Here is a 26,786-nt window from a genome sequence, read left to right on the forward strand (position 1 = left end):
TCGGGACGGAGACATGGATCTACGAGCGGCCCAAAAGTCCAGCGGCGTCTCCCGCACCCTCGGCCCTACTGCCGGTGGATCCGTCAGTGCAGGGGGCGAGGTGCTCTCGGCCCGTCTCGCTCCCGCGCCGGGGACGAGCTTTCCCGGCGTATGAGGGCAGCGCTTCCCGCTTCCCTTCCTTGCCGGAAAATCCTTGCCCTGTGGTTGCTCGCGTGCTTGAGGAGCGGGAAGCGCGGGTCTCATCCATCATCCACCCAGCGCTCTTACGGGGCGCCTGCTCCAGCCACGGGCACGGCCCGGGTCTGTTTGGAAGAGGTCACCCCCAAACAGAATCAGGTTCGAAAAGACTTCTCAGATCGTCAGCTGCATCATGGCACTGAGTGCCAAACCCAGTCTTTCCTTGAATACCTCCATGGGCGGTGACTACACCACCTCCCTGGGCAGCCCATTCCAGTGTTTAGTCACCCTTTCCGTGAAGAAATTCCTAATGTCTAACCTAAACTCCCCTGGCACAGTTTAAGACTATGCGCTCTCGTCCTGTCACTAGTTGCCTGGGAGAAGCTGAACTCCACCTGGCTACAGCTTCCTTTCTGGTAGAAACATGGCATCGCATCCTCGTGTAGCTGTGCTGGTGGACAGGTGGACTCCACAGAGCTCCTAGGAGAACACGGTGGGAGCACCTGCTTTAAAGACAGGTGTTGGTAGCTGCACGGTCAAAAAAACCAGAAGGATAGGGACAGCATTTAAAGGTGCTCAGTCATGGTGGTCACTTGACACTGGGGTGCTCACATCCATCACAGGGCCAAAACCATCTCTTTTTATTAATTGCAATGTGATTTTTACTTTAGTGGTCAAAATAAATCACCAAAACGGCAGATGGCTTCTTATCCATCATCTTCTTTCCAAATACGTTTTTTTTCAGTGATGTACTTAAGGAAATTTGCTAACCACCACCATCACAGAGGCAATGACTTCCTGAAGCTATACCATCATGAAGTACAAGCTACATTCCAGCAGAACCTCTGTGTGTTGTAAGTATTTCCCTACATGAGTCTTTACCTGGAACTATAGAATGATTTGTGTTGAAAGGGACCTTAAAGATCATCTAGTTTCAGCCCCCATGCCATGGGCAGGGATATCTTCGCTAGACCAGGCTGCTCAAAGCCCCATCCAACCTGGCCTGGAACACTTTCAGGGATGGGGCATCCACAACTTCTCTGGGCAACCTGTTCCAGTACCTTATCATCCTTAGTGAAGGGTGATAACTTTTTCCTAATATCTAATCTAAACCTACTGTCTTTTAGTTTGAATCCATTCCCCTTTGTCCTGTCACTACATGAGGTGCTCCAGTTATGCTTCAAATTGTATTTAAAGAGAGATGCTCCACTCCCTTAATCATCTTTGCAGCCCTCTGCTAGACCTGCTGCAGGAAATCCACGTCTCTCTTGTCCTGAAGAACCCAGAATTGCACACAGCACTCCAGACGTGGCCTCACCAGGGGTCAGTAGAGGGGCAGGATCACCTCCCTCGCCCTGCTGGCAATGCTCTTCCTGATGCCACCCCAGGGTACCACTGGCCTTCTTGGGCACCGGGGCACACTGCTGGCTCATGGGCAGTCTATTGTCCACCAGGATGGAATTCACAGAAGTTATCTGAATAAATGGAGCCGTGTGTGGAGTCTGTACATCCCCACAGCACTATGGATGTTCCCGGTACATCCCCAAGGCGCTGCCGATGTTCCTGGTACATCCTCACGGCACTATGGATGTTCCCGGTACATCCCCACTGCATTATGGATGTTCCCGGTACATCCCCACTGCATTATGGATGTTCCCGGTACATCCCCACGGCACTGTCGATGTTCCCGGTACATCCCCACGGCACTATGGATGTTCCTGGTACATTCCCACTGCATTATGGATGTTCCCGGTACATCCCCACTGCATTATGGATGTTCCCGGTACATCCCCACTGCATTATGGATGTTCCCGGTACATCCCCAAGGCGCTGCCGATGTTCCTGGTACATCCCCACGGCACTATGGATGTTCCCGGTACATTCCCACTGCACTATGGATGTTCCCGGTACATCCCCACGGCACTATGGATGTTCCCGGTACATTCCCACTGCACTATGGATGTTCCCGGTACATCCCCACTGCACTATGGATGTTCCCGGTACATTCCCACTGCACTATGGATGTTCCCGGTACATCCCCACGGCACTGTCGATGTTCCCAGGGCCTGCGGGCGGGAACGCCGGGCTCGCAGCGCCCCCTGCGCGGGCACGCAGGAACTGCAGGCGGCGGCACAGCCCCCAAGGCACGGGAGGGCAAAATCGCGGCAAAACCCACCAAAAACCAATTTTCAACCGCACCACAAACCTACTGTTACAAGGACGAACTCGTATAATTGCATCTTTCACGAAGAAAACACATTCCTTGAGGGTTCTATTTGTAGTCTTTGCTAATAGGTGTTCAGCACCAACCTATATTCCTTGTGATGCACTTTTAGTATCCAGAGATGACAACACAGCAGGTTTCCCCACATCAAAGCTCTGGCAGGAGTCTTTGAACTACAAAAGCTGTAATGAAAAAGTAATAAAAACCACCCTGAGACAGGATTTGTGTCATCAGCCTCATACAGTATGAAATGGCATCTTTTAGCACTCATATTTAATTCAAAGTGAAAAGGAGTCTGAAATAAAAATATTGTCTAAATAGGTACCTTCTTGTATATTCCCATAGTAACACGTGTGTTCCTAATTTGCAGGAAATAGATCCTGAAAGCATTAGCTGAAGCAAATTGCTAAATTAATAAGTACTGATGGTCCTGTTGTTAAAAAGAATAATAGGCTAAAGATGTAGTTTGTTATGACATCCAGTAAACATTCTCCTTGAAGTACACCAGTAAGCACATACACACCTCACTTTTTTTTTTCTTTTTTTTTTCTCCTGTTACTGTCCTGTGTGACGAGGTCTAATGTTTGGCATTTCTTTTGCTCCTACATGACAAAAAAAAAGAAGCATGAAGATGCATCCCTCTCTCTCTATCTCTTCTCAGCTCCTAGTAGCTTCACAAAACCAAGCCAGAGGTCTACCTTTCTCTTCAGAGCCCTTATAAGAAAGAAGGCACAAACAGACACTGTAGCAGGATACGGACTGTCCCCTCCCATCCCATCAGAGCTGTCACAGCCCACAAGCCACCAGGCTCAGTCTTGATAGGCTTCTGATAGGACACTCACCAGCCAGCAATATCTGAGTTCCATTGTGCAAGAACTGCTTTCTGCCTTTGTTTGCCCTTTCCAAGACTCCCTTGTGACAAAGGAGAGCTCGGTTCCAGCCTAGACCCAAAGAACATGACCACGTGCAAAGACTTCACTGAAGGTTCAGGGTGTCAGAGTGAGGCAAATCACTCCTAGGTCACAGACCCTTGAGTCACAGTGGACATACTTCCAGTAGCATTTTTGCCACTTTCCCATTACCTTAGAACTGTTTAGTTGAGTCTCCTGACAAACCAAAACCAAACAACACTTAAATCAGCTGTTGGCATTTGGATCTTGCTTGGGTTTTGTAGTGTTGGCCAAGTACTAATAGCAGTGGGCAACATATTTCCAAAGACAGAACACTTGCTCTTACCCAGATGATTCAATGGGCAAAATGCCCTGGAAGAGGGAATGATGGTCCTATCATTTGTTCCATTATTTATTCCTTCTTGTATAGTTTCCTGCTGATCCACAGGGGAAAAAACTTCTATGAGACATTCATTATGACCTTAACTAACAGCAGATTGTTCCTGCTGGGAAACAGGTCCCTTCCCGTGCAACACAGATACTTCTAAAAATTTCACCAAGCTGCAGTGGTATGAAGGTACCACACTATAAGGCCATACGTTAAGTCCATATGTGTATTATTTGGCTCATTTTTTACTGCTCCAATCTGGTGAGAGTTCAATCTATTTCCTGATAAAGCCCTTAATGAATAAAAAATACCAGTCATGACCCCACTGCCTATTGTCACAAGGAAATTATAGAAAAACTCTGAAGTCACATGCAGAAGTTTGTAATTCTTTGCTGCTATGCATCAGAATCTCATTGTGAATTCAGGCAGCTAATTCAACATTTCTGTGGACAATAAAGCAGTACATGGATGTTCTCCGAGAGGCTTAATATCATTGACTTGAAGTTAAGAATAATCAGTCTGTCTTAAATGTTCTCCCTGTAGGTTGTTTGGAAACCTTACAACAGAGGAACCTAGAGTCTTTGTGAAGATAATTCTCAGCACAAATAATCAACAAGGCATGCAACTGACTTCTTGGTATGAGAGAAGAATCTAGAAAAAAATCCTACAAGGTAAACTCAATAATCAGTTTTTTGAATTGTGGAAAACAAGTGGCTTATTTCCTCAGCAAACAGTTTCCCAGCCAGTTGCTGCCAGTCTCACAGAACTAAGATCTATAACGTAAAAGAAACACTTGATGATTGCTAAAATAAAGAAAAAGCTCAGTGTAGGTGACTTCACAGGTTTTTTTACCAGGTACTTTCCTTTTAGTAGTCTTCAATATTTTATCACCAGTTGCTCCAATGACTGCAATCTTCAGAGCTCAGCACTGGCTGAAACACCAAATATGTTTGTCAAACCACATGTATCCATCAAGTCTTCAACCCAGCTGCTTGACTTGGTCTCGATTCAATGTCACAGCACCACTCATTCTGCACCCAAGGTGTTCTTGCTTGCATCACCCTGGTGGGGCTGAGCTTCCTCCCCATGTTTCAAGAAATTCCCAGTGAAGAACAGAAGGATATGCACCAGATACTCTTTTAAATTAAAATAGTTCTTCATATCACAGCACCTTATTATCTGCATCTGTTCTCTCTCAGTACTGAAGATTCCAGCTTGTCATCCGTACTCCAGTCATGCATGTCATAGTCAGTTCAGAGAAGCTGAAGTTCAGAGCAATTTCCACTTGCTGTGTGCCTTCAGAGTCATACTTAGTCTTGTTTTATTCTTTTTTCCAACTGCTTGGTATCAAAGATTCTGAAGGACAATATTCTATTCATGGCTGATCTCATTTTGTTGGAATTCTCTCTAAATGCTTTTTGTAGCATTTTCTTAAAATGTTAAGTCTTAAAGGATCAACCCCTTCACCCAGAAGAGTTAGCAAGTTCTGGGCACTTTGACTCAACCTATTTATACAGCCTTTTGGAGAGGGGAAGTACTGTTACTTGTCTAATTCAACCAGCCTGTGTTCAGACCCAGAAGAATTGCATGTACTTCGTGATTTCATGAATTTTACTTTACTGTATTAACATTATTCATGCTAGAGTAGGGAGGGTGGAAACAAAAAGCTTAAAGGCTACCATATCACAAAAATACCAAAATAATCAAGTGTATCTGGATGGGCTCAGAATTAACTCTGGTGCATTAACCTCCCTGACAATCATGCACACAAAACATCTTGCATGTTTCCAAAGCAGCCTATATCAGCTTATCAACGAGGCTGTACAACTACTGAAAGAATTCTGAGGTGGCCTTGAAATCAAGCCTTGGACTGAAAAAAAACAAGCACAGTTCCCATGCTCAGAATATCAGTAAAGCAGCTCCAGGGATATGGCCCTGCCAGAGACCAACACTAGGATCCTCTAGCACAGAGGGCAAGGAAATGGTGTCATTGCACAGCTCAGACGGATGCTGTCACTTCGAAACAAAGCTCTAAGCCTCACCTCATCTGCTGTGCAAAGTACAATGGCAGCTACACTGATTGACAGTATTCCTTTGATTTGGCAACCACACTTCCTATGGTTTCAATGGCATGAGCATTAACTTAAATGAGGCACTATACAAGCAAATATTAATTTTTAGGGGCTAAAAGCAGTACAGCCTTGAATCAATGGAAGAGAGAAAAAACATTCCTAAGCTTACACTTAGACATCTCCTATCATCTTGCTATTAACTCTCGCAATAATTAGTAATGATACCACTGCTAGCTTAGATTATAATATTAATCTCAGTTAACAACCTTTCTAATTTCTCAAATGCCACTTGTTTATTTTGGAAATTATGGAGGAATAATTTTAATAGCTCTGGTCAGGCATGCAAATGTTTTAAAAAAAGAATTTCACCAACATATTTACAACTTTGGAGACCAAAGGGGACACTTGCAAGTCACTTGTTAATCAGATACTAGCATTACCCCATGGTTTTAGAATTACACTTGAGCAAGTCATCACTAGAAATGCAAGAGAAGTCAACTTAATTCTTAGATTTTTATCAACTCCAGGAGTAAACAATTACTCTTAAAGAAAGGGACTAAAGCAGTCAGAGCCAGACTGAGCCAACCTGACAGTCAGGCAACACTAACACTGTCCTGGCAACAGCCTGAGCTAGATTCAGCCTAAGGTCAATAGTATCCCAGTGATAGATGAAAAGCAGTTGGCTTAACTTTCTACCCAAAAATCAAAAGTACTTTATAAAAAGAACAGTGTTTTGACCCCCAACTTCCCAAACTAGCAGCAAGACTCCCAACACTGATTACAAAAATAGGAATCACACAGACAAATCTGCCAGTATCACAGCCAGCACTCCCAGAGGTGCTGGCCTCTGCTGCTTGCACAACTGTAGTTTACCTCTTTATCCAAGGCAGTGTTGCTCCCATGCCCTGCAGAATTCCAGCAGAAGAGAGATCAGAGGGTGCTTACGAATGCAAAAGACTGCACACCTCCATCCTGGCTCCACTTCTCCAGGTAGAAGAGGTGTCATTGAAAGGTTTGAAAGGTCATTAGTTACTGCAAACGTATTTTCTGAGTTTGTGAAAAGATGCAAGTTTATGAGAGTTTACAATGTAGAACCTCAGGGTTAGGGTTGAAAAGAAACAAAATGTTAAATAAAAAAAAGATGATTTTCACAGTGGCAATAGATACCTGGGACTTTTTGGGCTGCTTGCTTAATAGCGAACTGAGAGTTCAAAGTTTCCAGACTGAGGGAATGGGCTAGCTCAGCTGACCTCAAATGCAGGGAAGAAAACAAATCAAAAAAAGATGTTGGTGAATATGGCAGGGTAAAGTAGTAGTTATGGTTAGGAAAAACAGAGGGACCAAAGAAATAAATACTGGCATTTAGTTTCTTCCATTGTACCATGGCTTGACTTTTCTTAATTTGAAAACAAAAGAAGCAGGTACTCTTGACCTTTATTTCCTGCATCCCTCTTTGCTGCCTGCAAAAATAATTGCTATTTCCAGCATCTGTCTTAGGAAGCCAGGAAGGGCCTTATTCTAAGACACAGTGGAGAAAAAAGTAGTATTCTTGTATGTGCATTCTTGTATGTGCAATGTTCAGATGTAGGATTTGGTATGAACTGAGCAGCACTTGAGCAGATTTGAACATACAAATAGTTAGAAGTAGAGTTATTTCATTCATCACATGTTTAAGTTAAGCCCTTGCCTTTTCCGTGTGTTTTTTCTCACTGCCACAAAACCTACACCTTCATGGGGCAATGTGCGGTAAGGTCTCACCCCTTCTCTCCCATTGGGTTGAAATGTATATATTTGGCAGCTTCTGCTCCTGGGAGAAGAGAAAGGTGGATCTCAGGGAAATCCCCAGATTTGGAGTGAACCACTGCAGCTTCTAAAATTGCACCATGGAGATGGAACAACATAAAACATGGTTGCCCTACAGAACTACTAGGTGAATTTTTAGGAACATTGATAAATCCTTATACTTCTTCTTCCCTTCTCCTGAAAATGCAGGTAAGTCCTCCCATCTCCCAGGAATCTCCCTTTGTTCCTTTCTGTGCTGTGTAAGGTTTCTGTGCTTGTAATAAGGTTTTCATATACATCAGCCTAATTTGTGTGAAATGTGATCATTTGTTGCCTCTCAGTATCCCTAAGAGGCGCAGTATAAACAGAGGACAATAAACTTACAAAAACACCCGTGGTAAAAAGGATATACAACAAAAGTTCAAATGACAGATGAAAAGCAAACAGGAAAGGCAGCCCAGCATCAGAAGAGACCTCTTGAGGATTTGCAGAGGTGGCACAAGTGCACGTGGGAAAGGAGAATTTAGGATCAGGAGGTACCATCTGGCAAGTATTGCTCTGTATTTACACAACAATGTGACAATCTGAAAGAAACTTCATTTTAAAGAAAAACTTAAACACTGACTTGACAAAATAGCCTATAAAATCAAGTTTTCTTATTCTGAAAGAAGTTGCTTGAAGCATGCCTTAAGGGTTTGTAAGAAGTGACTGTGCATTTCATGCAGCCAGACTCCACAGACTGTTGGCTAATAAGAACCACAGCACCATTTAAATCTTCTTATAATTTCTGGTAACTTCCTTCCATCTGCCATCTTTCTTTTAATTTTTCACTTATTGAATATAAGTTTCCAAACAGCACAGACCCAGTCCAGACCTACAGGATCACTTTAGAAGTGAAATTAGATTTGCCACCAGCAAGACAAGCCACTAGAAGTATTATTTCCAGCAGAAAACAAAATTAGGTAGTCTTTTAAAAATAGAGGTGGATAAAGTCCAAATACAAGTCTCTGCAGCTATCTCACAATCAATGTTTTTCAGTAACAGAACAGAGAATAATAGTCTTTTCTGAAGCCTCTTAAAGTGCCTGCAAGTTACTGCAACAGAGGTCACGCTTACACCAAAGCCTAATTCCCGTGTTAACAGATGTTCAGAATAACCCAGTGTACATCAATTTAAGTAATTCAAATCCAAATAATCCATTTCAAACCAGCTGTAGCAACAGGGTTTCTGCAATGTCAGGTTGGCCATCAAGTCTACTGTGAATCCAAACACCTACTTTTCTTTATCTATTTCCGAGTAACAAATGCTCAAAACATCACAGACCTGTAGAAGCCAATATTTATCAAAGCCTCTACATCAAGCAAAGCAACATAATTTCAATTAACTTCTGCAGTCAGCACAAGGTGTTTGAACTGACTGTGTAATAGCAAAAGCACCTTCCGTAACTCACTACACACGTTGATGAATACCCAAGGTTCACTCTCACCCTGGCCCTAGGGATAGGGTTGTATTTGAGGAGTCTTACGGTGACAGGAAGCTGGGGTTTTACAGCGACGTTACAACAGATTTGCTGTGAACATGCATAAGTAAAAAAAGAGACAAACCAACCAAACAACAAGTAACAAGCCAAACTCAACAATTCCAATCCAAAATAAAAATTTAGACAAATATTAAGACTGTACAATTAATTGCAGAAGTAAATGAAAAGACTTTGAAAGCACACTTTGTTGCTTCATACATTCAGTACTGGTTTTGGCTCAGATTATAAACACTGTATTAATAAAGACAAGCAAATTTCTAGCTTAGCATTAAGCATTTAAGCTTTTGAAATACAAATCTTCTGAAGAATAATTTTCAGTTCTTCATGATATGACATGCAATCAAAATTAACTCTGCATATTTACACCCATCATTTTAAAGAATGCTTTAATGCTAGCACACTTGGAATTAAAGCCTTTCAGTAAATACAGGAAGAAGTAACACAAGAGTTTTGCAGATCAGTTTTATGGCTTCTTTCTAGGCTCAGAAGTTTTGATTAAAGCCAATTTGTGAAACAAAGTACCATATGTAACTGGTGAGAAAAGCATAGAGATAACTTAAATAGTTGCCAATATGTTCATCTTTGAGTATTACCAAATTTTCAAAAGCCTTGTTCTTCCAAATCATACTATTCATACTTCAATATTACATGCACACATTAAAATTTTGCTTTGAAATACATTTTGACCAATGTTTCAGATCACGGATTGCAAGGTATCTTAAATGCTGACTCGGTCAGCATTCTTCTACATCTTCTTGGTGATAACTTTGAAAAAAAAGACTCATGTCATGAATTTTGGTCTCAAATATATGAAACATATATGGTTTAGAAATCTCTCAAAGGTCCTATACATGCGATGAAATATTTAGAACAGGTATGAGGTCAAAATTTTAACTTTTTCCTTAAGGACCTTTTCTTTCAAAAACGTTGTTTTTTAAAATAAGCATTACTAAAGGAAAATGGATGACATCACATTTTACTTCCCGAAGAGTCATATCAGTTTTTCAACTTCTGTACTAGCATTCATGTATACAAGTATAATGCAATCTATATGCAAAATGCAGAAATTAATGTATTTTCAACTGACTTATTTTGTAGGCATTAAATAAACAAGCTAATGTGTGAAAGGCTAGATAAAAGTTGCACCTTATAAGACCAATGCAGATGTTTTAACTTACAGTTTTAATATAGCAATCAAAGAAAATTCCAAATACTGTACAGTGAAGTGTAGTATAGTACACTATATACTGTTATAATACACTATTGTTACATTACAGATAAAAAAATCAAATATAATTAGTACAGCAATCACAAATAAAACAAACCAAACCTTGCTGGATAACAGCCAGTACTGTGAAGATGGTATAGTTTCTATGCTAATTTGTTTTTAATTCAACATGTAAAGCACTTACTTTTTAAAAAGATTTTTTTCTAAATATATACACTATTTTAATTCCTATTTATACATTTTAAATAGCATTCCCTCCTAAAAGTGCACTCCTTCATTTCTTGGCAATAATCCTCATCAAACGTAAAATAATTCTGAAAATACCACTCTTGTTTCAACCTTTTATTGCTCAACCACAGGCATAAGGGCTCAGAGGGAATCCTGCATTCTAAAGATCTTAAGCAACTTCTTCATGAAGCTAAACTGATATCCACAAGCAAAACAAAGAAACCACTCTCTGTTATGGCTTTTTTTAACAAAAGGATTAACTTCATATTAATATTATTATTATTTTACAAAAGCATGTAGATTCTGAAATTTAAAAATAGGAGCCAAACAAATGTAGAGATAACAGTGGCATCTTCTTAAATCATTCATTTTCCATACTACTCATACCAAGAATCACCCTCCCAACTGTGATCATGAATTTTGTATACCTGGCATTTTCAGCGCATTGAAAAAGTAGCGAGCAACTCCACTAACCTTGTGACAGTGACAACAGATTCTACTTTATGAATCAAGTATTTTGGCCTTGCAGAGTTGTTAGCACACAGCCCTGTGGCACTGTGCCTCTGTGACACTGCTAGAGCACTCCATCAGAGGCAACGTTCAGCTTGTATTTTGTAGCCAGCACAAAACTAGTAAACTATATGAGATTCACAAAGCCAAAAATGCACACAGTCGTTTTGTGACTACAACAGGGAAGACATCCCAAATACATTTCTTTTGATTTCATTTGAAAATCTGCTATTTATTTCCCCTTCCTGAAATGCAAACAATTCAGAGAGAAACAGCACCATCAAAAAGTCAACCTTACTAAGCACCCAGCCATTTGAAGTAGTAAAAGTCTTGCATTTCCCTGGAAAACTGATCTGTTCTCCCAAGGCTTCCCACATGCTCATCAGCAATCTAGTTCATTCCCCTTTTTATTTTTGTACTAGGCCTGTATTTTCAGTAATCATCTTCTCTTCAGGTTATACATACTAAGCCATAGCAACATTTAGGATTTTCTAATAATGTGTCTTCTTTGCCATGAGACACAGTGTAGAAGATGGTTGGCCTTCAGACAAGAAAGTAATCAAAGTGGGTACTCAAAACCAAAACCTCTTTCCACAGGCAATTTGGTGGAAAGAATTTGGCTTGCTTGCTTTTATTTTTTGAGCAAAGGGCATCTTTCTTGACATTTGAGAAGTCCTACTGACACATCTTCTCATCCACAATGAGCCGAAGTCTTCCCTGCCCTTGTACCCCATCAGCATTTTCCTGACTCTAACAGGGAATTCTAACAAGCACACTGGTGCTCCTTAGACAGGCACACAGATTTGTCTCAACTCACATTTGCACCCACTGGCAGCAACCAAATGAAACATCTGTTCCAACTTACACTTCAGAGTTCTTTATTTCACTTCTCCTGCACAGTCACACATCTCACTGGCACATAGATGAGTTTAGCTTCACTTGAGAGTATCAAAAGCTGTCTTTCTCAAAACCACTGATATTAAATGCATGAAAAAGCCACGTGAGATAAGAACACTGCAAAGAAATATGCACAATCCTGCCTTCCAGAATTCACACCAGTGGATCTTGTGATTGACACCATTTTACCAGTCCTTTGAGACCATCTTCTTTTAGGAACTGGAGGGTTCTGATCTACACGACTTGAGTGGGCCCAAAATGACACTAATGGTGAGTCAAACAGAGCTATTATCTGTTTCTATGTCTATTTAGATCAGAAGGAAAATGTCAAATTACTGCTGAAATGGGAAGTGTGTCAAAACTAAACCAAGCCTTCCCCTTTACACAGTAAAAGGCACACAAACTTCTGCAGTCTTACCAGAAAGGCATGAAAGAAGTAAGCATTTTTCCTTGAAATAAGAATGATGTGCAATAAATATTTTCATTTATTTCAAACTTGAAATTCTCTCATATACACTGCTTGCTCATTATTTTTCCAGCCAAGGAAGACTTTTTTCAATAAAGAAAAGGTTAAAACTGTCAAAGCAGTGGTTACCTGGTCTAAAATGCAAGAGATCCAGGAGATTCTTCCCCCTCAGCCTCTCCCAATTTAAACTCTTTCTCAGGAACAAGTCATTGCTATACTTTTCTAACACTGTGACAAAGCACAAGCCTCTACTCAACATTTTCTATATAGATGTAGCCTTCAGCCAGCTAGACTGATTCATGGGAGACTAAATGTTTTCAGAAGTCATGGCAGGCTTCCAGCTGCTGCATGTGCATCCTGTTTCTCATTGAATAAGCCCTGCCAGTTAATCAGTGCATCAGCAAGGTCAGTTCTGGCAAGCCAATTACTTCATACATTCCAAGTTTCCAAATTGCTAAACTTACCAGATAGCAATTTGAGATCTTTACATTTTTCATTTATCTGTGAAAATGTGATATTTATATTCTACCTCTAAGTAGTGTACGAAATAATAAAATATTTGTACCATCCACATAAAAAGTTAACCAACAGAGGCATTTTTCATTAACAAGAGAGAAGGGCTATTCTTTAAGAGACTTGCTTCATTTCAGTTCTACATACAAAAATAAATCCTTCCTCATGGGACATTTTATCATACTAATGCTTAGAACTGTTTAAGTGATTAGAAATGTAAAAAGTGAGGAGACTTTTCTGAATACAAACATATACAACACAAACCACATTTGTGAACTGGTAAAAACCTACATGTGCACAAACACAGACTTCAGTATTTAAATGCTCTTAATTCCTTTGAAGCTGTATTAACATCTTTTCATCCATTCAATGTTATTTTACCATGAGAAGAAGCAACAATAGTGCATTTAAATGACTATGAAGATAGGAAGCAAAGTGCAGTATCAGAAACACATTCCATCCTTAGGGAGCGAGCACAATGGCTGCTTCTTAAAAACTAGCACTACAGGTCTGATGAACACACTACTTAAGTGGATACCAGCTCTATTATCACTGATGCAGAGAAATCTGCATCACAAACTGAAGTGAGGCTGAGAGAGGTGGGTAGTCTTTATAGACACTGAAACAGCATGTATTCCTTGTTCCCACAGAGTAAACAGTGAGCTTCTAAAAGTTCAATTATCACCAAACACTTTAGGATAATGTGTGTTAGAGAGTCATTTCCTTCCAATAAATTGTTAATTTGCTTTTAAGAGGATAGCTGTTATTTCATTTTTGCCATTTCTAACCAATGCTAGCAACTAAGTCTTCTAAAAGAAATGGATTTGCCACTGAACATTTGTTCTTACTTGCAATTGCCAACTTCTCTCCCATAATTGTCTCAAAAGTTGCACAACCACCTGACCAGTTTGGTATCTGGGAGGAAATAAAGACATGCTACCAAAAGAGCACCAGAAGTGGTTGTGTTGGCTCAGCCAGCCATTCATAACCACACCACATTCAATATATCATCATATGCTATGTGGTCTTTTTTCTAACTTGCTTCCTAACTGACAATAGGAGAACTTAGACTTTAGTTTACTAAAGTTACACTTATTCCAAGATTTCTGAGATGAGGATATGAATGAAAAAATTATTACACTGGAGAAGTGCCAGCACAATGTAATTAAGGTACTGTATATGCTGCATTATCAAATTGAGCAGAAGTTTAGTTTCAGTTACTTTTTGAAATTTATGTCTATTTTATGCTTATAGTGTATTTTTTATTGGAATTAAGTACCTGGGACAGAATTAACTTTGCCATGTTTCTAGTTTTGCCTGTTCTAGCCCTTCCAGTAACCTTATGCTAGCATGGTAAGAACCTTGCACAGGCTTAAATTTTAAGACTTTTAAGAAATTAAAAATTACAAAGAATTTTCAAGAACCCACATGTACAGCAGATATTCATCTCAGTGCATTTCCTAATAACTAGTTTACAGGTAACAGAGCCAGCCTGGGCAGCAGTATGGTAATATTGAAAGCTATTGCCAATCACACGCTTATCATGCACTGAATAAGATGATATAATCTTTGACATACATACAAGATTTAATAACTAATCACTTTGTGTGGCCCAGCCAATAAACATTACATTTGAACAGTAATTTCTTCTACCCTTATTAGATTGTAACCTATCAAGAGTGATCCATTGGCTCAGTTGCATTAGTGATTCCTGCATCTTGACTATCCATCTCCTCAAGCTCCTCAACGGAATTTCCCTTTTGTGCTTTAGACCTTGCAGGGAATGTTGTTCCCACAGAATTTACCATGTTACCATCAGTTGATTCAGTATTCAAGAGTTCAGTACCACCTGGTGCAGAAAACGATTCAGGTAAGGCAGCCTGAAAGCTCCCAGTTTTAGCAGTTGAACTCACTGCCTCTACTTTTCTTTGAGATACATCAACTGATGCTGACTGCTCTGTATTCTGATCCCGCAAATGTCTATCCATTGAAGCCTGAATAGAAGAGACCATTTCCTGCAACTTTTTTCTCTGTGCCTCAATCAAAGTGGGGTCAAGCTGCCTGCTGTCTCTCATTGTCACAACTCCTGGAGCAATTCGAATAAGCTCACTGTTACCAGAAGCAGCTGTGAATACAGAAGGCTCAATTTTAGCAGAAGGACTGAAGTCCGTTTCTGTGCTATGCTTTCTTAAAAGTGGTGTTTCCCTGGCTCTTTGATCGTGTTGTTGACTACTAGATGCAGTTCCTAGGGAATGACCCTTTCCTTGAAATGCAGTTATGTTATGTAGTTGTTCAGATTTCTTTTTCACTACTCCACCACTACCCAGCTTCAGCATTCCATGTGAAGGACTTGCTTCCCTGCTTCTTGAAGTAGCTTCTGCTCGCACTTGACTTAAGGCCTCTTTAACCAGCTCTTCAACATCAGGACCGATCGGGAAGTGCCCAGCAGCATCCACACACAGCTCTAATCTGTCTTCTGCTGCATTGTACACAAAGTTTTTACCAGGCAGATGTGGGAAAGTGCAGTGCTTGCCATCAGCCAAACCTATAAAGATAGGAAAAGTTAATAAAAGTGCTAACGTATTTTAAGGCATGCTCTGAACACACAGTAATTACTGTATTTAAATTTACTGAATCAAGTATGTAAAATCAAACACTGAAAGTTACTACTGTGGAAGAAAAAGCTTAGGCTTTTATGCCATACAATAGCAACCACAGTACACTGCAAAGATGCTGCTGCCTTCTATTATGACTCTGATGAAGAGACAGTTCTGTACTATTACAGGATAAAACAACCACACCACTACAACTTGCCGTTCTATCCTTGCAGTAATGTAAAACAAACCAAACTCCATCACTACCACCAACCCACACCTCCCAAAACCACACAAAACCAAACCATCAAAAACCAAAACCAGAAAACTGACAAGAAGCACATTTCAAAACACTGTCTGGAGAAATACTATTTAAGACTCCTTCCATACTACTTAGAACTGTAGTAGGATTTCAGGTTGCATAACTGCTGCTAAGCCTGAGGAACTTTAAATTTGCTATTTAGTCTTCTTTTTGGAGAGGAAATGTTGCTAGATTAACTGAAGTGTTTCAAGCTTACTGTATTTAGTAGACCTGGAGATTATAACTATTAACCTTTACAAAACAAACATAATGCATAATATTTTTTATCTGCTGTGTGTTTAATTGTCCCACTTACAGTTTGACCAATCTGTTAAAACTGAGAGTTCACTAGATAATTTTAAGTTCTGAAGCTTCTGTGTGTCAAAAATTGATATTCATTTCTTACAGTTTATCACCATAAAACACAAAATAACTCTTTCAATTCTGTCCCATGCAGGCTGTGGTAAAAGCAGTAAGGTATCACTTTAGTGATGGTGGCTTTCTGTGAGTTAAAAGCTATCTGCAGATGAAAACTTTGCTGTAGTCATTCTCCTCACTTTAGTTCCATCACCTGTGCATGGAGAGCTACAATGAAAACAACACTGTTTAAAAGGTGCCAGGAACAGGTAAATTGTTGGGATTTTTCCTCTGATTCTCAAAATTTATGAAGAAAACCACCAGAAATTATTCAGAAGGGAAGAAACACAACAAGCAAATTCTATTTCTGTGTTGTCAAATACTATGTTTTCAAAATGAGTATTCTGGGAATCAATGAAAAAGGTCATTCAATAATTTGAGAATTAACTGTTTTCATACTAATGAACTGACTGACCAGTCTCTCTCATCCTCCACAGCTTCTGATTCACACGTGCACAATTGCAGAGAACCTACAAATAAGATTTTATTCTGAGAGCTTCAGACACATAGCTCCTTTATTTACATATCCATGGGAGCCAATAACCAAACAGCCAAAACGCAGAACAAAATTTAACCTCAAACAGCTACCTGTCTAACTTAGCCTGAAGAACATCTTTTAAGTACATAATTTAGCAGCTCAATTTTCATTTGCAAAAGAGGGAACTGCAACAATTCCTATGACTGACCAAAACTGCCTCAGAAACTGCAATCCCGAAATCTCAAAGTAAGATCTTAAACAAGATCTATTAAATCAAACTTCAACTGATTAACAGTACCTACACTTCACAGACAGCTTTGTTCCAAAGGTCCAGTATGATAGCTGCATTATTACATTAGAAGATTACAAATTACAAATAGATAAGGAGCTTCTTAAAGTGGAAAGATGAGTCAGATTGTCGCACACTGGAATTGCAAAAGTGCGCTAATGCTGAAATATGAATTGTACCTACCAAGATAGTCTGTATTTGAAATTATTGCACTTCTTTGCATGCAGGCATTTTACACTACCGTCTCCCACAGCATTATTTCTTGGGACAGTCAGCTGGGAAAAATGGCTTTTAAGTCAGACATTTTCTATGAGTTGAGTTAAAATTTTTTGGATTCATTTCAGGCTTTCAAGTCTGGCTAGCCATTAATTGGTCAAAAATGCCCTTTCCATCAGGCACTGTTTAAGCCAATTCACTTTCCACAAACAATACACCAGTCTTTACTGTACAAGCATAGTAAAAGAAAGAAAACTAAAAGGAAACAGATCTGCTATAAGACACTTGCATGCTAACTCTATTATCCAGGCTAATAATTCAGTGAGAGATAATGGGCATTGAGTATACCACACATTTTAATTAATTTCCAGAAATAAGTAAGATAAAGTTAAGGCTGATAAAACCGCCTAAGAAAAAAAATCAAACAGCAAGAAAGCAGCAAAGGAACCATTATAGTACCTGAAAGCACAAGGGCTAAACTGTGAATGCAAAGATTTCATCAAGAAAATAAGAGAGAAATTTTTGAGAGAATTTCTTTGAGAGAAAATAATTCCTTAGTACTTTCTTCTCTAAAGAAACAGTTGCTATTCTTTGTAGGCAGCATTTATAAAGCCACCTAAAAATCAAATAAACTCTGCTTGCTTGGTTATTTTGCACAGAGCCCAAGACTCAGCAACAGCAGAACGGGATGGATAGCTTTGCTTTTGAACAATAATCTTAGGAATATGAAAAACAAATTTAATCAACCATTTAAATTTCAAACATACAGTACCCTGTATAAAACATCTACTAAGAAGAACATGAGAAAGATAAAACTCTTTATCCAGTAAGCGTTTTAAAGTATAACAGGAGTAGGTCCTATGATTTTCTTGTTGTTTGATCTTTACAGGAGAAAAAAATTAGAAAAACAAAAAATCAGTTGACTTTTTTTGGTCATACTGTCTTAAAAAAAAAAAATAGTTGTTTGTACAATTCAGGGAGGGAAATTTTAGAAAATAAAGAGGTTTAAGTTCAATGAAGCATCTTTAGTCAGATTCCCTAGTCTTAGTCTGTCTGAGGGAGCATTAGGAGTTCCCTGATCTTTTCGGAATGAAAATTTACCATAGTAATAGAATTTTAAAAAAATATTTATGCTTACAAGTGACTCAATACCAATTTACAATTTTCAGGATTTGAAAACAGAGGAAAGAAGGAATAAAAACAAAACCCAAAAAATACCTGTTGTTTTCTTCATTATGCTGTAGAATACTCCACCCTGCTGAAACAACTGAGGAAGCCCCTTCGCGTAAGACCAAACATCTTCTCCTGGAAAAATGAAACACAATCATTAAAATTTAACAGTTTTATTTTCATATTATAGACAATGGCTGAAAATGTAACTCCTTAAATCAAAAGCTGAGTCCTCACTCTCCTCTATGCAATAAAGAATTTGAATTTTTATTGCAAATGCACAGAACAGGAGCCCGGGACATTGAGAGACTTTCAGAAAAATAGACCACTATCTGCAGTCAAATATCCTACATGTTCTAATACAAAGGTTCCCAAATTTGATTTGATCCAAAGTGCAGCTTCTGGTTCTTTGCCAGGCCCTAAAAATCAGTCTCCATTCCCTTCCTATCTCTGCTTTCAACATTAAACTAGGAAATTATTAACACGCTTCCAAAATTCAAGCACATATCCTTGCTCATTAAAACTTGAATTCCCTACACCTTCTCAAAAATCAGAGCTCAATTTCACAACTGCCACACACCAGACTTAACACTGCAGCTGAGACACAAATATCCATCCAGGCAGCTGCATAGAAGGTGTGTCTGTACCTTGCTTTTCTTGAGAGTCGGAAGCAAAATACCAACCATGAGGCCCCGGCAGTCCTGTATAACCAGCATTTTTCAACAATGCCAAAAATGGCATTGAAATGTGGTATCTTTAAAGGTCACAGAGTGAAAAAAAACCAACCTAGACTACATAAGGAAAGGAATATAAGGAACAGAAAAATTGGGTTACAGTGATGGAATATCAGTGACCTACCAGCACCTGCTCAATCAGTTCAGATCTGCATTTTGCCTGTACCATTTCCTTATTTTGCTAACCACTTACCTGCTCCGGAGAAGTGACGTGTGCTATGTAGCTGTCTAAGCAATGCAAACAGAAAGTACTGATAAATTCCATTCTCCTGATGCAGAAACAACTACTGCGCATACACATTTTCCGAAAAAAATTGATTTTCCCACTTTCCATCAAATATTATGGAAACATACAGAGATATTTTATATAGAAATCGCCCCCTTCTGTAGGATTGAAATCTCAATAACCACATCTCTCAAATTTCTATTAAGATTGGAGAATGTAAATCTTCAACCATAGTTAACTGGATGTACTACTTGGATAGAGACAGCTGGAATGTGTGAGGCTGTAAAATATAACCCACCAATATGTCTTTGCATGTTGTTATAAGGAAAATAAAATAAAAGAGCTATTTTTAATAGCTTCCAAATACTGAATATATGGCACATCTAAATCCCTCCTTGCATTTCTTTACTGTATATCTCACAAGATAACTGTGACTTACTCTCCTGTCCCACCCGCCTCAGGTGAGAAAGTATTTCACCCTCATGATAGCAGCATCATATGCTACATTACGCTTGGAAACCCTTCAAGCCACTCTCCAGCATTGTGTTTCCATTCCCTGGCAGGCACAAAAGGCACAGGATTCTGTACGCTTCCCTGCTCGTCTGTTCCCCTGCAACTGTTGCTCACCTCTCCACTACAGGCATTACTCAAGCCCCCATTCTCTCTACAAAGGTACAGTGCACATTCACCACATTCTGTCTTTGGACGTTTTAAAGACAGGAGACCTATATTATCTGATTAATTTTGAAAGCATTCCATCAAATCATATATGCTCAGGCTCATCGCATTTGCACATCAAGCTCACAAATTTGGCCTTCACTTCCAAGAAGAACACCCAAGTAACAAACCAACTACTCTTCTTTCTTATATTCCATGATCTACTGAAGGAAGTCTTCTGTCACTGCTAACTGCATCCTTATTCTCATTTACAGTTTGAAATGCACATCCCTATACACAGTGTCTCCAGAGCATCACTACTGTGCCTCTTCCAAGTTTTCCTGATGGTTTAAACACTGCCCACCAGAATCAAAATAATAACCACTGCACTGAGAAGTAACAATACAGCTGTCAGTTCACTGAAGCCTGAAGAAGCCACAGACAGCAAGATTCCATACTGAGGACTCCTTTACTGCTTCATCAAGCAATAGATTATTATTTGAAGGGCTCCCTTTCATTCCACAAGACAACCACTGGACTTCTAGGAGAAGCCCAATTTTAGACATTAGTGACACTTTTCAAGGAAAGATTCCCTATTTGCCAAGGGCATGATTTTTCAAGCCTTGCACAAGGGAAGCATAACTGTTTATATAGCCTTTTATGCAACACTAACAAGGACTACATGCAGGAAAGCATGGAGAACAGGGCTCACAATACAAAAGCATCAGCCACGAAAAGAAATACAAACTAAAAATGCTGTTTTGATAGACATCTCCCACTGGAAGACCAAAAAAGCCCACAGTTACAACTGGACTTTCCCAGATCAGAAGAACTAGTATGTGTGACTCAACTAAAACGACATTTGAGGTTTGCACATTTTTGTTTTTAGTTGAGTTTTACTGTTTGTTTTGGTTTGTTTGCCATGGCAGTGAGATGTTTATAGGTCACAACTTAATTTGGATAATCATTTAGATTAAAAACTCCCTCAAGACACTACATTTATCAAAGAGATTATGTTCTCTGCGCTGTTCCTACTCCAGTACACACTTCCTCAGACCAGACCCCAACCCCCAAACATTAAGGTATGGTAACAAATCAAGACTGTCCTACCCACAAACATGCCTTGTTTGCTGGTACAAGTTAGCCTGCACCTGCTGTAAGCCCAAAGACTGTCATTTCAGAGAGCAGAGAGAACACCCAAAGTGCAACACAAATAAAAAACTCAATTGATAAACATGTTATAGAAAACTACAGCTGGCTTCAAAGCAAGCTGTTTAATTCCAAGAAAATCCTGGTATCAAATAATACATTTAATTTAAACTTGTCTTTTTTGATTCCTTGTGCACGGATGAATTAATCAACGAAAAAAAACCCAAGCAAAATAGATTCATATCTGGCTTGCATGTATTCAGAGTGCCTCTGCATGGGTGTAATTAAATCTGGTTTAAAATACAACATTTTAAATATGTTAATGTAAAATTCCAATTCCTTTAATAATCTCCCTATAGAATTCTGTATTTTGAGCTAAACAAAAAAAAGAAGAGAAAGCTTTACAAAAAGTCATGCATAATATGTTAAGTGGTCCAGAAATTACAGTATTTAATTTCCCAGGGCTTGTTTTTAAATTATATACAGAAAAATTAAAGAACACGATCTAAAATTCTAGTAAGTAGCTGAAACCAGAAAAGACCAATTATAGTAGCTGAAATAAGAAAGAAATATTTCAGCCTACAGGAGATTCTGTAGGAAAGAAAATCTTCTAAGCACACAGAATCAATAATTATGGATGTTTGAAGACACACTTCCACTATAGGCACTGGGGAAAAGAAAAGTGTGTCTGGCCCAGTGAGCTATCTCAACAGCATCGCCCCTCTACACATTCTAATCTGACTGTATTACAGGAATGCTTTTAGCAGAACAAAGTCACAAAGCTGGCTCTCAGACTTTTGCAGCAGTTTTTAGCAGTACAGAAATGTCATTGAGAAAAACTAAGGCTTCTTGTCCCAAAAAGACTGAATATGCCACCTTGAGGAACTGCCACTCTTAAGAAAATGCAAGGACTTAGGAAGTTTGTTAATCTCTTGAAAAATCATAATCGTGAACAGTCTAGTAACAAGGTTTTTTCCACAAGTATTTTTAAAGGAAAATAAAGACCCAATCAGAAGAGTGATAATATAATAATAGCATTTTATTCAGTAGCTGAACATGGTTTTATAACTGGTTGGTTCATCACTTGCTGCTGCTTTTACTTCTATTAGTAATGCATGACAGATGCAGCCAGAGAAGGGTGAGGTAAATTCTATTCTAACCTGTGCTCTTAAAGCAGAATCTAACAGTAATGATGGCCAAGACAAAAAGTCATTCTTGCATACAAGATCAACTTACAGTTTATGGATAAGCACCTGTAAAATAATGACACACCTTAATGCTGAAGTAGCCAAGATATTTTTAAAGCAAGCCAAAGTTTTTTGAAGCCAATAACTATACTTTCAGCAGTATGTCCTGCAGACAGGAAAGCACTCTGTTAAGCTTCATCTCAAAATTAAGACAACTTTTAAACCTAACATTTTCCTGCACTTTGGAACTGGGATGTAAATGTCAGTGTGACAAGGTGAGTAGTGACTCAGCTCACTATGTTGCAAAGGAGTAAACAGTCACACTTGGAAAAGAATCAAAGTTCTGCTTGATGAACTTCTGACATACCACTCTGTGATTACGTAATTGTTTCGTTTCTGAAACATCACATGCTTCAGCCACACCAAATCCCTCCAGCAAAAGAGAAGGCTCCCACAAAAAAAAACAAACCTGTAAACATGACTATTCAACTGGTTCGTAGAGCTGAATGTATGATAATTACAGTTCTACTTCCTGCCAGAAAGCAGCAGTAACTGTGAAACCTGATGAACAAACTACACAAATGTGGGTCCAAGTCTCCTGAGTTCAAAAAGGAAAATAAAAAACACAGGCACCTGAGAAAAGTCCTTTTGTCTTGAATTTTTAACAGTCAGATTTACATGACTAATATAAATATATTGCAGTATAGCTCTGCAACCCTATGTCCAACCTTTGAAATTCAGATCCATGTTTAGATTCTTTCAGTTTCTCCTCTGCTTATATTCTGAAATAATACTTTTCGCAGCCCTTTAAAAAGACCAGATCTTCACTTAAAATAAACAGATTACCTAAGTAGAAAATGTCAAGTTGATTTGCTTAAACCAAGACAACTCCCTGTGGGGCCAAATATCAGGATTTCATCCTACTACAAAGGTGAATTTGTTCCTCAAACTTCCAATGAGCAGACACTCAGCATCCCCTTCTCACCTCTGTTCTGAATGTATTTCCTGAAACCTGAGGCAGATGTAGGAAAAAAGAGACTATGTAGCTTTCACACATACACTTCAGATGTGTGCCTAATGAGAGGCAGGAAAAAGAGAGAGACAGGACGGCAGAGGGAATGCAATCACTTCTAAACAGCAATTTTTAAAAGAGGACTTTATAGCAAAGGAAGAACAAGTATCTCATATACCTCATACATGCATTTCTAAAAGTCACTGACAGCATATTAAATGCTCTTCTAGTAAAGGAATAAGGGAATTAACCTGAGTAACCATGATTTAAGAAAAAAGGAAATTTGTATGTAACTGCAGTTTGCAAAATGTTATCTTCTACTTAAAAACACAATTTTGAAGAATAACACAAAGTCAGCCTTACCCATGAGCGTTGCCAGAAGACAGAGCGAATACATCTCCTTGTCGACTTGCTCTTGCAGATCCTTTGATGAGATCTTACTGGTCACAGCAACATCTTCGTGCTTCACAGCATGAGCTGAGTGCGCTGAGGCAGCCTGCCTGCCTTCCTCCTTGCCCTTCAGGATTTCTATGGCAATCCTGTCACCGTGCTGCAAAGGAACGGGCTCATTCTCCATGCCTTCTTTGGGAGGCAGAAGCTCTTTTGGAGGAAAGCCGTAGCGAATACATTGCAAATATGGGGGAATATTAAATTCTCTCGCTATGCCTTCCTGGAGCTCCAAGAAGGTGGTAGTGCACTTCAAGGTAAGCATTGACTGCCTCCCATCATTGGTGGTTATTCGAATTTTCTTTTCTTTTGCAGATGTTGGAGAATACGGGGTTTTGGTTGGTGTAGCAGGTGCAGACGAGGGCCCCTCACGAACAGCCCCAGGAGAAGCAGTCCTGGGTTGCCCTTTATGCTCTTGTTTCAATTTTTCACTTTTCCGTTTCTGCATTACGGAAGCCTGGTCCACAATGTTCTGCTGAATAGTTCTTTCAGCTTTGCTCATATTCAACTCCTCCTTGTGCAAAGTTTTAGCCTTCTGTCCAGTCAAAATTATTTTGGTTGGAAGTTGTGACTCTAACTCTTGGCCTTGCTGTACATCATCAGCTCTTTGAGCATGAGCACCATCGATATTTACAGGGGTATAATCATCAGGGTTCTTTTTGGCAGTTTGATGCAGTATTGTGTTGACAACTTTCTGAACAAGAATCTCGCTACCAAATTCACCAGGGAAGTGCTTGGTAACAAGTTTCATGGCGACATCATACACGTTGCTGTTCAAAGAGGTGTCACTTTCGTACTGGAACCAGTAGACAGTCTCTCTCACCACTCTTCCACCCCACTCTAGAGTTATAGGAAAAGCTTCAGGCAGATTGTCATATTCTTTACCTTCCCAGTAGTGCTTGAATCCACAGCCACATTTGCCACCTGTAGACCTAGTATTAGTTCTGTCTCCATCAATATACAAAACAGACCCATCTTCTCTGACACGACGCATTAAGTTACCGTGGCACCAGTTACAAACAGTCAAATTACTCAGGCCATAGTCTGGTACCAGCACATCCTTCACAGGGTTGTAAGAACACACCAAACTGTTCAGGGGAAAGCTGTAATTTTTGTCAGGCCTTAGCTGGCCGTGGGTACTTTTTGCCAGGTTATACAGCTTCCCCCCAGGAGCCAGCCACTCTGGTGGAACGTGATGCTCTGAAAGAGCCCCACAGATGAGGCACCTGTGAAGGCGGTTGTCCATCACTGCTTTTTTGGCAGCTGCAGTGACCTCTTCGGGCTGGACCCCTATTACACCAGTCCTTCTGTAGAAATATTGATGCACATCAGCTACAAGACTGGGGTGGATACCGTGTTTACTCATGAAAACCTCCTCCATCGCAGCAACAAGCCTCATCAAGTACTTATCCTGTAAACTTCTGTCTCCTCCAATAATACAACCACCATCCTCCTCTAACATGATATACTTTTTGATGAGGTCTTGAGGAACTCCCCAGGCTTTAGGAAGTAGCTTCCTAGGCAGCTTAGGTAAAGCAGCACCTTTTATTCCAACAAGAGGAATATAATGGTTACGTCCTGAGCTACTCCACGCAATGCAGATCGGCTTGTTCAACATGCCATCTTTTCCCATGCATTTTTCCAGAGGTATCAGACCGGGGAGGAACGTTGCTGAATAATCTCCAGAGCTTCGCATTCCGCTCAAGGAGTCTAACAGGATGATAGGCCGGTGAAGCACATTGGCAAGACCAAAGATGTGAATATTTCTAAGGCCCATTGGCACACCTTCTGGTGGAACAAACAAAGGGTCACATTCATTGATAATATCCTCCCACTCTGCAGCATCAATAAAGTCATGGAAAAGCGCCTTGTAGTGGCTTAGATTCTCCTCAAAATGCTTCTTGAGATTCTCTCTGAGAGCATGCCAGAACAGTTCCCTGCCAACAAGGGCTCGTGAGACTGCATGGACAAGGCAGTGGCCATCTCCATCCACGTGGACAGGAATGAGGCACTCTTGACTGTTGTTGGCCTTCTTGATGTCCTCCAGGGTGTCGTGCAGGTATATGAGGCTGCCGGAGCGGTCCTTCCCATAACCCATGGTTTCGACGTGCTCTGGCTCGATGAGGAAGGCGCGGTCGCCCAGGAGGGAGCAGTCAAATATGTCTCCCTGGTTCATCTCCGTGAGGAGCTTGGCTTTGCCAGTCTGCTTGTCCATCCCATAGCGGGCCAGGATGGGGGCCAGGAGCTTGCAGTGGTAGTTGGAGAGGCCATTGACTTTGACGAGCTCAGTGTTCCTGCGGGGCGGGCCGGCGCCGCTGACGCCCAGCAGCGCATTCCGCAGCAGGTTGTGCAGCACCAGGTCGGGGTCCGTCACCTCCTCCACGGCCAGCAGCTGCCGCTGCTCGTGGCGCCGCCCGCAGTCCGTGCACTCGATGCTGCCGCTGCCCTGCGGCCCGTGCGCCGGGAAGAACAGCCGCGCCTGGCATTTGGGATCGGGGCAGGTGCCCGAGAAGATGCGCCGGTCTCGCTTCTTGGAGGCGGACGGAGGCGGCGGCTGCGGCTGCTGCTGAGGGGACGGCGGCGGCGGCTGCTGGGGCTGGGACATCGCTCCGCCCGGGCTTCACCCGCACCCGCTCCTCCGCCGCCCTCACAGGCGCATTCCCTGCGCGCCGGACAACGACCGCCGCCTCTCAGACGCCGCCGGTGCCGCCCGTGCGGTACCGAGCGCCGCTCGCCACCCCCCGTCCGACGCGGAAGCTGTCGCCGCTCTCACCGCCCCTCGGCCGCCTCAGTGCCCGCAGCGCCGCGGCCTCGCGCACTTCCACGCCGGCGGCGCACGCGCGGTGCCGCAGGGGCAGACGGGAGTGGTAGTTTTACCCGCCGCAGAAGCCCAGGATGGGGAAGGGATCGGAGTACCCAGCGGAGACTACAGGGACCGTGGTGCCATGCGGCGGACGGGGGAGGGAAGGGCGGGAGAGGGGCGAGCCCCGGCGG

At 40.9% G+C, this 26,786-nt stretch overlaps 1 protein-coding gene across 1 annotated transcript; it reads right to left on the reverse strand.

Annotated features, from left to right (window-relative positions):
* Positions 1-10,236: 10,236 nt before the first annotated feature.
* Positions 10,237-26,565, reverse strand: VCPIP1 (valosin containing protein interacting protein 1). The gene is made up of 3 exons (XM_082298302.1): positions 23,709-26,565; positions 18,429-18,515; positions 10,237-15,460 (listed from the first exon to the last, which is right to left on the reverse strand). Exons 1-3 carry the CDS (start codon positions 26,395-26,397, stop codon positions 14,589-14,591), a joined length of 3,648 nt encoding a protein of 1,215 aa, XP_082154428.1. The 5' UTR covers positions 26,398-26,565; the 3' UTR covers positions 10,237-14,588.
* Between the last annotated feature and the right edge of the window lie 221 nt (positions 26,566-26,786).

The sequence above is a fragment of the Coloeus monedula genome (assembly GCF_965178545.1).
Source record: "Coloeus monedula genome assembly, chromosome: 1".
Taxonomy (NCBI): Eukaryota; Metazoa; Chordata; class Aves; order Passeriformes; family Corvidae; genus Coloeus; species Coloeus monedula.

Excerpts from the sequence above, each read along its gene's own strand:
- VCPIP1 (XM_082298302.1), bottom strand. The coding sequence starts at position 26,397 with ATGTCCCAGCCCCAGCAGCCGCCGCCGCCGTCCCCTCAGCAGCAGCCG. Across the intron at positions 18,516-23,708 it reads TCTTCTGGCAACGCTCATGG|GAGAAGATGTTTGGTCTTAC; the intron begins GTAAGGCTGACT and ends TCATTTTTCCAG. Across the intron at positions 15,461-18,428 it reads CATAATGAAGAAAACAACAG|GTTTGGCTGATGGCAAGCAC; the intron begins GTATTTTTTGGG and ends CTATCTTTATAG.